A 13,938-nucleotide genomic window follows, 5' to 3' on the forward strand; every position below is an offset into this window, starting at 1 on the left:
TGGATGACGGGTGCTCGGCGTGCACCCCATCCTCCTGGACTGTACCCTCAAGATCGTAAGCAGAAGACATCTTGCAGATATGAAAGAAGAAAACGATTTCAAGAGAATGCTCGACTGAAAAGGTGAGTATTCGCCGGAAATCGTTCTGAAGATGAAGAGAAAAGTGAAAGTGTGGATTACAAAGAACCCTCCCCCCCTTTATATACTAATCGCAATTAATGCGATGAATTTAATGCGGAAGAGAGAGAAATCGAAGTTGCAATGAAACTATGACACGTGGCAAAAAGCAAGCTAGCAACAACTGTTGAAAGGACGCGTACCATTAATTTCGCGGCCACGCGCCCGAAAAATCGCGCCCACGCGCCTGAAAAAGCGTCTGGAATGACCAGGTACTGTCACGTCACCATAACTTCCTGCACGTCCTGACACAGTCAGAAGAAACCGTCGCACGACGTTTCAGCAGTTTGGACTGTTCTTATCCTTTCACCAACTCTTCGAATTTCAAAAAAATTCAAAAAGATTCAAAAGTAAGCGGGAAAATACCCCTTACCTTGGCAACCAAGTAACCATAAGACGGGTGCGGGTACAATGTCAAGGCAAAACCCTTCACATACTTAGCACCCGCAGGGAATTGACACCAGGAATACCTTGGAAGTAAAGTAACCGTAAGACGAGTGCGGGTACAGTGTCAAGGCAAAACCCTTCACATACTTAGCACTCTGCAGGGAATTCAAACCAAGAAGGATCTTCTGGGCCATGCTTGCGGAAACGGGAATAACATCCCCGCATGACGGGAACGTCGAGAATTATATTGTTTGAAACTCCAAGATGGAATTGGTGGTTTTAGCATAATTGATCACTATGTTGAAAACTACCAAAACCCCATGGAGAATCCACACAAGTGGAACTCAACGCTCCTGACTTGCGAGGAGGTTACAAACCTACCCGCTTCATACCCAAAGATCAAGCAGAAAAGTCGGGAATTTCTGCGTGACATTAGGAAAACCGCGGGAAGAATCCCCACGGAAAACCTTAAAACTAAAAACCCTTTTCAAAACCCCTTGCTAGTCCAAATGTTCACCTCACTTATTAATAATTCATGAGAAGAACATTGGACTGGGGGGACTTGAAGAGGTAGGTCCCAGCAGAGCCCAGTTGGACCCGCAAGACTCACCTTGAACAGGGACGTCTGCGCAACGACCAACTGCTCCCGCAGGACCCACCATGCTCAGAGAAAACCTTACGCGCAGTACGCCAGCTGTACCCGCAGGGAAAGCCTCCCAATGGTGAAGTACCCCGCTTGTTCCCGCAGTTGCGGATACAAGCCATCAGGGAAGGCTACCCGCACTGACAGCAAGGCTACACGCACAAGGCACTAGCTACTTCAGTAGTCACATGAAGGAATGAGCAAGGCGGGAATACTCCCGCCTAAATAAGCCAGTCCGTATGCTTCTGGAAGATCTTTTGTACTATACCTACTAAGGTATGGGCAGAACAGACGATCTGACCAGAACAGCCCATGAACCAATCCCAGGGTGACAGCTCACCGACAACAGTACGAGGAGGAGCACCCTCTATTACTGTTTGTCACTATTAGCCGCTGCCTACTCACCAACCCTTACTATGGGACGTGCGCAGCCTACAGTTGGTGGAACAGTGCATAGCCGGCAGTAAAGGAACAGTGTACAGCCGACCTTGTTACTGTCGGCCGTAGTCTATCCACCAACCAGCATGGCCTGTGCGTGGTCCACTGTTGGTAGAACAGGAATACTATTCAGCCGGCTGTACCTTCTAGGAAACCTACCTTCGGCTATAAATACTCCAACACCTTGGAATGGTAAGGACATCATCTGATATCTCGTTATCTTATCTAGCAATCTCTTAATATACATTTATATTCAGAGCAATCTAGTCTGATTCTCACGCCGGATGGTGGTCACAAGGAGGAACCCCCCCTTCTCAGTGACGAGCTTACGGTGTCTGTTTTGCAGGTCACCTGAAGAACAACCTTCTCTGCTGGACCTCATCCTCGTGGGAAACATTACTTAACCCCCAGATTATCTGTAATCTGCCCCGGGTCACTTAGTGTTTCTTCACTAACCATTCTTTATTCTAAGTTGTAACTGGCAACCTAGTTATGAGCTTTTTGGATTATATGCGTAACGTTCATGATCTAAGATCAAAGATTGTTTTCTGTAACCTTTTATACGCTACTTAACAATACAATCTCGCAATTTTAAACAGTCTAAAGCCGAAACCAAAAATTCCGTCTTCTTATAAGCTCGACCTAAAATAATAAATTTTGAAAGCCAAGTCTGATCTAAACTCGAACTACCCTAGCTTGCCCTTGGAAGTAATTCACTCATATTGTGTCGTTATTATTATTATTATTGTCCACTAGTGAGTGAAAGAAGACAAATTAGAGGTGCTTAACTAAGAACATCAAATCAAAAACTTGTGAAGGAGGAGCATGAGTGGTTGATAACAAAATCTTGATTAATAATAAAGAGACCCAAGTTAGGTTTTAGTCTTTTTAACCTTAGATTTATTAGTGTTTTAGTCTAAACCAGAGATCATGGACTTGCTGATCCAACTTTGTCCTTTTTTTTCCTTTATTTTGCTTTAGGTTTGGTGTGGATAAGAACTTGCTTAAACCTAACTTTACATGCTATTTTGTCTTTACACTAATCTTTAAAGATTTCATCAAATTAATCTCTTTTGTTGTTTGTGTAGAAAAGCCACCTACTAAGTTATTTGTCGATTAGGGGCGAACGATAACAGAACGTTAACCGAACCGAAAACCGACGAAGCAGAACCGAAATTAACTGATAACCAAATTAATCGAAAAACGGTTATCGATTATTTTTTGTACACTCGGTGTAACTAATTTTATACTTTCATTTCATGTATTTTATGTTTTATACCATCATTTCATGTATATATCTCCATTCATGTATTTATACATTCAATTCATGTATTTATGCATCCATTTAATATATTCATAAGTAAAAATTTTAGCCTAACTTTGTTTTTAGTTACTAACCGACATTTTTCGAACCGAATCGAAAACCAAAAAACCAATCGGACAGTGGCGAAGCTGTCGAGGGGCCGGACGAGATACACATTAAAACATTCGTAAACGGAGAGGGCCGAGATCAAATTTTCGGATGGAAACGGGTAAGTTTACACTATATATAAAAAAATGTCGGACGAAAACGGGTAAATTTACACTACCACGCAAAAAAAAACGGAAGGGGCCGGGGCCACCCCTGGCCCCAACTATCCTTCGCCATTGCAACTGGATAAATCGAACCGATTGACTAAAAAACCGATTGGTTAATCAGGTGGAGGCTAATAACCGAACTGTACCATAGTTACCTTATTTTGTCTGAACCTTGAATTAATCATTAGAAACAAAAAAGTGTGAAAACTATTATTATATCGTAAAACATTTTAAGATATAAAACTATTTAATTTTATTACAATAGAAGATAAAAGTTGCAAGTATGGGGGAGGATGTTAACTTCCTTGGATTGTATCGTATCACTTTTGAACTTTCTTAAGAACTATTTTTTTTCATCCTTTTATAGAATATAAATAGTCTTACGAAAAAAATAATTGATTGGGTTGAAGGTTTTTAATAATGTTATAAATGAAATAAATAGTTGTTTAAAACTTATTTTTATTAGGTTTTTCCTCTTGAATAATACTAAGTTGTGAGCATGTCACCACTACCTTCTCAACTATGTACATGTAAAAAATAAAAGGATACGATTCGAATATTCGAACCCCATATTCGAATTTGATTTGAATCAAATTTCGACTCTTGTTAGTTCGATCCAGTTAACTAATTATGCCCGGCCCTTACCCTCTACCTATATTTCTTTTAGACGCATCATCGTAACATGTTAGACTTATTGTTGTTTATACTTGTGCCTAACTATTAAAAATTTAAAACTGTCGCGCCAAAAAAATTATAGATTTCTCCTTAAATCAAATTACAACATTGAGTTGAAACTAAAAAACTAGACGTGCCATTATAGTGCCATTATAGTATGTTAGACGTGCCATTTTATAATGTTAAGACACAATGTTACAGAACTCGTGCATTAAAACATATTACAACTTATAACAATGTAAAAAACATACAAAGTTGGAGTATCGCTATAAAATTTGCACATTAACACTATTACAAAAAACCAGTAACTATATAGAGTGTGACACATTACACTACACCATTATAAAAGTTTGTGTATTCAAATACGCCTTATTGTTTTTAAGCACATCCTTATTAAAACACATATAGACTATATTATGCAGTAAAATAAGTATATTCAGTAGTTAGAGACGCACTATGTAATATTCAAATACCCGTGTTTGCCTAATGAAAAGGTAGACCAATTTATCAAACTAGGTATAGCAAAACTAATAGGATTCATATATTTGTACTAGACGGGTGCTCGCACAATGCTGCGGGAAACCAAAATCCTAGTAATCATGTAACAATTATGGATATTCAAAGTTTGTTTGAAATTTTGAAAACGTTTAAACCAATCGCCACTTTTGATTAGCTGGTTTCTGAATGTTCAAACCATAGAAAACAGTTCGGTTTACAGTTTATACCAAAAATAGGCCATATAAAACCGGACCGTACTGTAAACTTATTATTGAAACTCAATGCGTGAAACCAAACTATTAGTAACGATTCAGTTTAAATTTTCGACGCTTTAGTTTTCGTTTTCAATGAAAAAAATCAAACCAACGGCTTAGCTCACTATTTAACTTAGAAACCGTTAAAACTGAATTGTGAACGCCTATATGTAGCATGAATTTTTTTAATTGAAAAAAACTATAGCAATACCATACCCAAATCAAAGACAATAAAATGCTCGATTTTATGGCGTAATTTTTTTAAAAAATGTATTAACGTATGGAAAAGTAACGGCCGTTGGAAAATCGTTGGTGGGAAGTTAGTTACAATTAAAATAAAAAATAATACATAGGTAAAGATTAAGGTTCAAAGTTGTAATAACTTTTTAAATTTACAAAAGTTGAGTAAAGATGAGGGGGCAATGTTGTAACTTTTTACATGTATATTTTATAATGAACAAGTTTGTCCCTATCTTACATGCTGTAGAAGGTGTACCTTAAGCTTTACAAGTTGTGAATCTCTTAAAAGCAATGTGTCTTAATTTGCCCTTGTTTGGTGTATTATATATAGTATAGATAGAAGATGTGGTATCTATTTTATATTATTTGTATAGATTTGAGGACATACTATTCCTTAGGAGCCACCTTATTGTAAATATATATTGCAAAAATTAATGCGAAAGTATAATGGGTGACCCTGATCACTGCCGTTTTTCACTTAGTAGGGTATAATTAGTAATTATGCGATCGTGTCTAAATTTTTTTATAGATATTGAGCACAGTCACCCCTGAGGTATGGGGTCCGTAACTTCAGTCATCTCTGTGACTAAGCTCAAGCTTCGCCACTCTGAAAGGGGCAATGAATGTGATTATCCATCTCTTAAAAAACAATAATATACTGTTGAAATATCGATATGCTTGCTGATCAAGATGCAAACAATTACCCCAACAGAGCCTAAGAGGAATACTTAGTATGTTTTAAGTTGACTTAAACAATAGTGCCTAAGAAGAATACTTGCAATGCTATAAGCGTACTTAAATTCACCGCGATAAAAGATGACCTACAAAACCTACACGGGTTAGCTTCCTCGTCTCTCCATGACCAACTTCTGGCGTGAGAATCAATAAATTATACATAAGTGAATGTATTTTGCTTTTAGTCGTTTAGATATGGTTATGTCATACTTTGTACTTTCTTTGCCTATTTATGCTAGTAAAAATTTAGACACATGGTATGTTCCCCACCCGAATCAGTTATTTTCGTAAACCATTACAATAGGGCTCGTTAGTTACAAAAGTTGTACCCCTTTTGTGTTTCGTAGTAGTTTGACCCGGAGCATTCCTTAATGTTTTCTGGATCTGATCCACACTGTACGTCCTTATCGTATTTGTTGCCATTTGGTTGGTTCGGATTATAATTATCTGACGTGATCATTTGGTTGGTTTGGGTTATAATTATCTGGTGTCGTTTTTGGGTGTTATCAATTCACTTGCATACTATGTTATGTTTTTATCACGAGATGTATCACTTCCAGAATGCCTATTTATTTTTATTTTGCTTTTTTGTTCACTCATGTAAATCATTAAACTCACACGCAATTGTGTTTAACCTAATAAAAATCTATTTAAATTAGCAACCTCCGAAGCAGTTCCGGTGAACATTTTGCAAACCTATTATGCATATGCTAATCTTGTCTAAAGGTAACTGTTATGTGCGTATCTAGAGGATTTACATTTAGTTTCTTACTGTGCGAAGTGCAGGAATTATAAAAAAGAAAGGACACGGTGGCAAAGTCATAAATACGAGAACATGACTGAAATAGTAGAGCAACTTCATTAATTAAACAAGACTTACTTTCGTAGTATCAAGTTACATAATTATTCCAGTTATACAAATAATTATTCTAGTTATGCAGATAATTTTGCTAGTTATACAAATATATAGCCATTTATTTTTTACTTCAAATTATTATAGGACCTGAACCCTCACTATTTGGTATGGACTCCACATTAAAATCACCTTGATGCCATTAGGCTACAAGCCCTCTGATTGCAAATAATTACTTTACTTATGACTAAATAATTACTCTAGTTATACAAATAACTAATAACTACGTTTGTTGTACAAATACTCCATTTATGTATAGGTGATTTCGTAAGCAATCTAGCTATGATTAAACACTCCAGTTATATAAATAATTACGATAGTTATACAAATACATATGCAAAACTTCACCAGATTCAAAATAGTTATGTCATAATTATTCTAGTTTTGATTAACCAGTTACTCTAATTATGCAAATACTAAGCTAATTATACTTTATACACAAACTTCATTAGATTCAAAATAGGTAATTCATAATTACCCTAATTATGATTAAATAATTACTCTACTTAAAAAACAATGGAACGTAATTGAAATCAAACAAATGATTTTAACACAATCCCATCACATGAATTCTCAATTTCACTCATGTGTGTGTAGGCATTAGATCAAATAAAAATTGTATCTTGCATGAATAGTCTTAGAAGGATTATGAAGGTGCATACGAGACTCATTAAAATTATGATTAAAAAACATTTTGTTCCTAAAAACTAATTACCTCTCAACCTTTTTTGTTATCTCAAAATACAACACAAAGATAGTATTTTGGTCATGTGTGTGTCCACATAGATATCATACACCTTCATGAAAATATAAATATATCTTTGAATTTCTAAATAGAAATAAAAACTCAATCAAAATCTATTTACTACATTTTAATATTGAAGTACTTCTTGCTTATTGATAGAAACATGAAGTAATTCTTCTCAAAAATAGATGATGATAGCATCTACTTTGGATCTTTCTTCTTGTTTGATATATTTTCTTTCTTATTCTCAACTAGAAGTAGAAAAAATTTATTTCAAAGCACCAAACATAATTAGTTTAGTTTTAACTATTTAAAATGTTTTAGTCACCTCAAAAGAAAAGATGGTTATTAATTTTTTGATTTTGGCAATTTTTTCTTCATGGAACTGACCACTTGTATTGTTCCAGGAATTAAAAAAAAAGAAAAACTAAATTAAAAACCTGATTTGTCTTTAAGGATGATGTTTCTTTTAAGTTGGGCTAGCTTTGCTTTTGAGCCTAAATTTACTTAGATGTTTTATTGGGCTTCACTCTATGGGCCTTAGAACTAAATGTAAAATAAATGTAAAATTTAATTAAGAATTAAAAAGAGCAAAAGTATCATATATAGAGGTGAAAAAAAAAACGTACCCGGAACCGGACCCGAAAAAAATACCCGGGACCATTTTTTTTTGTACCTGGGTATTCTATACCCGAAACCGGAACCGACCATACTCGTAGGGAATGGATAGGATATGCATTTTGTGCTCAATACCCGTACCCGGAACCGTACCCGATTTATACCCATAAATACCCGGACCCGGTCATACTCTATACCCGTACCCGGTTATACCTGATACCAATTTTCTAATACCCGTAATAATACATGAGTTTTTATGGTATATTTTTATGTTTACTTCACAACTTTTATGTTTAAGTTATTTTAAAATGCATATATTAAATAAATAATTTGTAATTAAGTGGATTTATGGGTTTGTAATATAGTTTTATTATTTTTATAAATTACAAAGCAAATTTAAATTTTAAACAAATTTAAAAATGTATAAAAAAATTACAAATTCAAAACCGGGTATTAATACCTGGTTGTACATGAACACATACCCGGTTATACCCGAACCCGATCATACCATATCCCGGTACATAGGGTTGATATTTTCTCCTCAATACCCTACCCGATTTCTCTCAATACCCGATTTTCCAATACCCGATCATACCCGAAACCGGTTCAATACTCGAACCTGGGTATTAGAAAAAACCCGATTTATGCACCTCTAATCATATATGCTTGAACACATTATGTACCATAGTATTAAAATCACTAAGTAACAAAAGAAAAGGTAAAAATAAAAATATAACTTATAATGAAGAGCATAGTTTTTGTTTTTAAACTATGTTTGTAAACGAGTCTAACCAATCCAACTTATTCGACGGGGCACCATGTGGCATGTTAACTATATATGTGTTACTTAAAACTTTAATTAAAACTAAATGATTGATTATGGTGTGATTTGATCTTATATGCATTGTATAGAAGTTGATCATAACAATGCACATGCTACTTTCTTTTGTTTGTCTATTTATTTATGTTTAGGAAATTATATTAATTACTTTAAACATAAATTTATTCACGGGTTTCACGTACATAACATGTCTACAAAGTTAACGGTCGTGTCTACTAAGTACTTCACTAATTTGGTTTCATTTGTAATTGTAAATTATGCAGAAATATTAATCACTCATAAGAGCCTGCTTGGCATAGGGTAATAAAATTAATGAATAAGGGAATATAAAGCAACCTAATGGAATGAACAAATGAATTAAATAGGTCATTATCAAGATGATTAGTGACCACATTGGAATTTAATTGATCATTACTTTGTGTTGTTTGGTAGACATGAAAAGACTAAAGAATAAGATAAATAAGGTAGTGACTGATGGTGGTGGCGGTGGGTGGTGGTGATGGTTGCGGTGGCCATGTCGGTTGGGTGGTGATGACGGTAACATTGGCGGTGGTGGGTGGCGACGATGGCGGTGGTGTGTGGTGGTGATGGTAGAAGTGATATAGGGTGAAAAAAAGAAGAAGAAGAAGCGGAAGGGGTTCGATATAGTGATTTATTACATCCACCTGTTATTAATGAATTTATGTGTGTTTTAAGAGGAATGAAATAAAAAAGATAACAGGTAATTCCATTCTATTAACCAACAAAGGTTATTTTATTTATTTACTCACAATAACCTATTGTATTTCATTCCATCTTTATTCATGCATACCCGATACTATCTAATACTTTTTTAATGGAAATCTTCAGTTCTTCACACAAGAGACTAAATTTGTTAATAATTCTACAAAATTCATTCAAAGTTTGTCTCAACTTGTTTTATTATTTAACTTTTATTTGCTACTTCAATCTTCGCAATTTTTTAATTTTTTTCAGTTTAACATATTACTTTTTTACTTTTAGTGATTTATTTGATGATATTTTTTAAATGTTGATGCGGATTATACAAATAGTGACTGGATTTTTAAATAAAAAGTATACTTAAAATGTCATGTTTTTATGTTTAAAAAAGTAGTTATTTTTTTTACTTTGTTTTAAAATTAGTTATTTGTGAATTTATTTTTTAATAATTTATTCTACAAATGTTATAATTATTGTTACTAAACATGACATACCCAACCACCATACGATACAACTTAGCTATGTTAATTGAGTCGTGTTTGGGTTGATACGTTGAAAACAAAAATATTGTTAAACACATGAACTCGAATATGCATGACATGCATATATGTTGGTTGACACAAACAATAATCACTTAACCTGAGTCTTTTTTCGTATATTAATAGTGCCTATGAAATTATAAACTTAATTACAACAAAATACAATGTTTACAAGGTAATTGTATCTAAGGAACAAAAGAATATGTACATTTCTCTTTTTATATCTTTACCTTTTTACATAAAACAGAACTTTGTTATAATTTATTAAAACAAACGAGCACACAAATCCATTGATCGATCAACATAAACACAACTTATTTAATTAGCTAAACTTGTTCATAGGTTTAACCCTTGTATCATATTTGTGTTGTATCAAAAGTTCACATTTGAAACAAATATGAAGTAAACTATATATGTATGTATGTCCGTACATAAGTATGCACATATTTATTGTATGTAACTATATATGTAACATCCATCTCTTTCAATTCTATTTTTATTTTACAAGTTGCTTTGGTAAATGAAAAGCAAAACTTTAAAAAATATGAAATTTTCACCTAATTTCCAAAAACTAAAAATCACATAGAATTTGCATGTAGGGGTCCTAAATGCATATGCGTACTATATATGCAATCATCTTTATTTGATCTCTAATTATATTGAATTATTAACTTAATTATAAACTATGTTAATAATTAAGGAAGTTAGGCCTAAATATTTTAAAAGTTGATTAATGTTAACTTAAAAGCTTACTTAACATGTTAAATGTCATCTTAGGCTTCACCTATAAAACCAACATCATCTTCATTATCTTTCTTCAAAAACCTCTCTTCCATCCTTCTCTCTCTCTCTCTCTCTCATTATATATACACATTTTGTGAAGGAAAATAACTAAAAAGTGAATATTGTTATGGAGAAAAAACCTTGCAATTCTTCACAAGAAGTTGAAGTTAGAAAAGGACCATGGACAATGGAAGAAGACTTGATTCTTATAAACTATATTGCAAATCATGGTGAAGGTGTTTGGAACTCTCTAGCTAGATCCGCAGGTAATCACACACACACACACACACACATATATATATATATATATATATATATATATATATATTAATTTTAGTGTCTTTTTTAGTTTGTGTACGTTTTAATAACCCTAGTTAGGTTATGTTGTTATTATTATAATAATTATTATTTTTTGAACGGCCAACAAATCTTTCTTTTATATGAATCAGGTCTAAAAAGAACTGGGAAAAGTTGTCGGCTAAGATGGTTGAACTATCTCCGGCCAGATGTAAGGAGGGGTAATATTACACCGGAAGAGCAACTCTTGATCATGGAGCTTCACGCTAAATGGGGAAACAGGTTTGTAATTATTCTAAATTACTATGTACTATGCTTGAAATTTAGTCCAACAATTAACACGATTTCTACATGTTACTAGTACTTTGTGTTTTCTTGCTGCTTTTTTAGACTTAGCTTTTTAATTAGTTTAACTTATGTTCCATCAAGCTTGAAAGAATTAAAGTCATAAAACTATCCATTATTGGAAAAAGTTAGTGTTACTTTTTTGGTTTATTAATTATTGGAAGTTTAATTAGCTTAACATGACAAGAGAGTAACTGATGTGTCAATCAAGTCTTAAGTCTTATGCCTTTAGTCTTTACCCACACACGGGTTAGAACGAAGTAGTGACGGATTTTGTCTTCGGTGAAATTCTTCGATCTGATTTGTATTCATACATAAAAAAACTCTAATTATAATCATCTTTAGTTAATTAAACTCAAGGAATGAGAAAATACTTTAGTTGAGAATATCTCACTAGTTGACGTAGCTTGTTGCCCGTTTGACTTCTGTTTCGATATAATCACTAATTTACGGTATTGTTTGAATATTATCCATAAGCAATTTGCAAGTTTTAAAAGCGACAAATAAAGAGTTTCCCTTTTCTTTATTATTTATCATTTCGTAAATGAGGTCGTTGTTTTGAGAAATAACCCTTTTCGACCTTAGAAAAAAAATTACTTTCAGTAAAAAAAATACTTTTGTAATTATGATCATATTTTAGAAAAAAGAAAATTGTGAATTATGCATATCTTGGAAAATATACATCTTTGTCTTTTGTAAGAAAATTAATTGTTGTCAAATGAAATTTCAATATATATTTCTTTGAGATATATATGAATCTTGAAATTCTTATTTTCATTAGCTATATACTAAGAATATTGATTTATTTAAATAAAACAAAAGTAAGATAATTTCTGATTTAAAAAGGTATATGCTAAATTTTAACAATAAGAAGGGATTTTTTCTGAAAAAAAAATGTTTTAGTTTTGTTTACTTACCAAAAAGATGTAGCCTTTTCTTCTTACTCACGATTTACAAACGCATCGATGCTATTGTCGAATGAATCTTCGGACCATCGACAAGATGAATTTCAGATTCGTAACCGAAGAATTTTGAAAAGATGGACCAAAACTTCTTTCTTTTGGATCATTTTGAAAGGGTTTTGCCACATTTATGAAATGAAATGAATGAGATGCCAATTGAACCTCCTTTTAAATATACAATGAATGAAGTAAAAGTGATATATGATGAATTTGTATCGTGGTACATGTTATATGTTTGGTCCTATATGAAGGTTAGATTATTTCAAGTGGGCCATAATATCTATCTCAATTTCTGGGAAAAAAATAGTGTATATACATTATTAAACTTTAAAATATTGTAAACATTGAATTTTGAAGCATAGAATGGGTCATTGTTGAATAAAAAGTTTAATCAAGTTCAAAATAATTAAAGTTTTTGATTATTTGATTGTTTTATAGATGGTCAAAAATAGCAAAACATCTTCCTGGAAGAACAGATAATGAAATTAAGAATTACTGGAGAACAAGGATTCAAAAGCATATCAAACAGGCAGAAAACTTTAGCGGGGAAACGTCTTCAGGGCATGCTGATCAAGCCACCGCAAGCTCAACACAAACATGTAATGCCGTTAATCCGATGGACACATACTCTCCACCTTACGAAAACTTTCAGAATTTTTCAGGTCCGTTTCAACCCGAAACAAACAAGAACATGTGGAGTATGGAGGATTTGTGGTCGATGCAGTTACTAAATAGTGACTAAATTATTATTTATATATATATATATATATAATATACAAGAGTCTTATATATATATATATATATATATATATATACATATATAAAACTTTAAGCCACAAAATTTAAAACTATTGTTTGACTTGAGGCTTTGTTTATATGTAGTCAAACAAGAACAATAGTCATCTATATGTCTTCTGTATCGACTCATGTTTCGTATACAATAAAACCTAAGGATTGATATAGACTTTTCTTATGGTTAACATCTAATTTTGTGTTAGGGTTTGCTTTGGTTATTTTTCTATTTTTCATGTCTAGAGTTTGATATATATATAATTCTCTTTTCATTTAAATAATTTACGAGGTTCAACTTATATTTGTTTTTTTTAACTAAGAGATAGTTGTAACAAATAAGTTTTGAGCAACCTCTATCATGTAATGTCATTTTATTATTTCTGTCTTTATATATCATGTTTTAGTTTGAATAAACCATGCAATTATAAATTTATTTTCGTCTCAACATATTCAAAAATATATTATATGTCTTTAGTTTATCATATTTTGTTCCCGTCCGTGTAGTATACATGTCAATAACCTAGTATAGAAAAATAGAACATACTAAAAATATCGAACACATATGTTTTGATTGGCTTGCTTGATTTTAAAGGTAAAAGTATATGTTTTGTAATACTAACCTAATCATCGATTAAACCTTTTTGGTTTGGTTATAAGCTCATGTGTAATCATGTTTTCGGTTAACCGGTCTTCAATCCTCGGTATTATTATATTTGTGCATAAAACAGGTACTTAGAGAGGCTTAATTAGTTAAGGAC

At 32.8% G+C, this 13,938-nt stretch overlaps 1 protein-coding gene across 1 annotated transcript; it reads left to right on the top strand.

The window, feature by feature from the left end:
* Positions 1–10,777: 10,777 nt before the first annotated feature.
* Positions 10,778–13,350, top strand: LOC143550727 (MYB-like transcription factor EOBII). The gene is made up of 3 exons (XM_077041326.1): positions 10,778–11,050; positions 11,234–11,363; positions 12,827–13,350. The coding sequence occupies exons 1-3, from the start codon at positions 10,912–10,914 to the stop codon at positions 13,128–13,130; spliced, it is 573 nt and encodes a 190-aa protein (XP_076897441.1). The 5' UTR covers positions 10,778–10,911; the 3' UTR covers positions 13,131–13,350.
* The last annotated feature ends 588 nt before the right edge of the window (positions 13,351–13,938 follow it).

This window comes from Bidens hawaiensis, unplaced genomic scaffold, assembly GCF_021521415.1.
Source record: "Bidens hawaiensis isolate Kalapana, Puna unplaced genomic scaffold, B.hawaiensis_p1.1 tig00016156_1, whole genome shotgun sequence".
NCBI lineage: Eukaryota > Viridiplantae > Streptophyta > Magnoliopsida > Asterales > Asteraceae > Bidens > Bidens hawaiensis.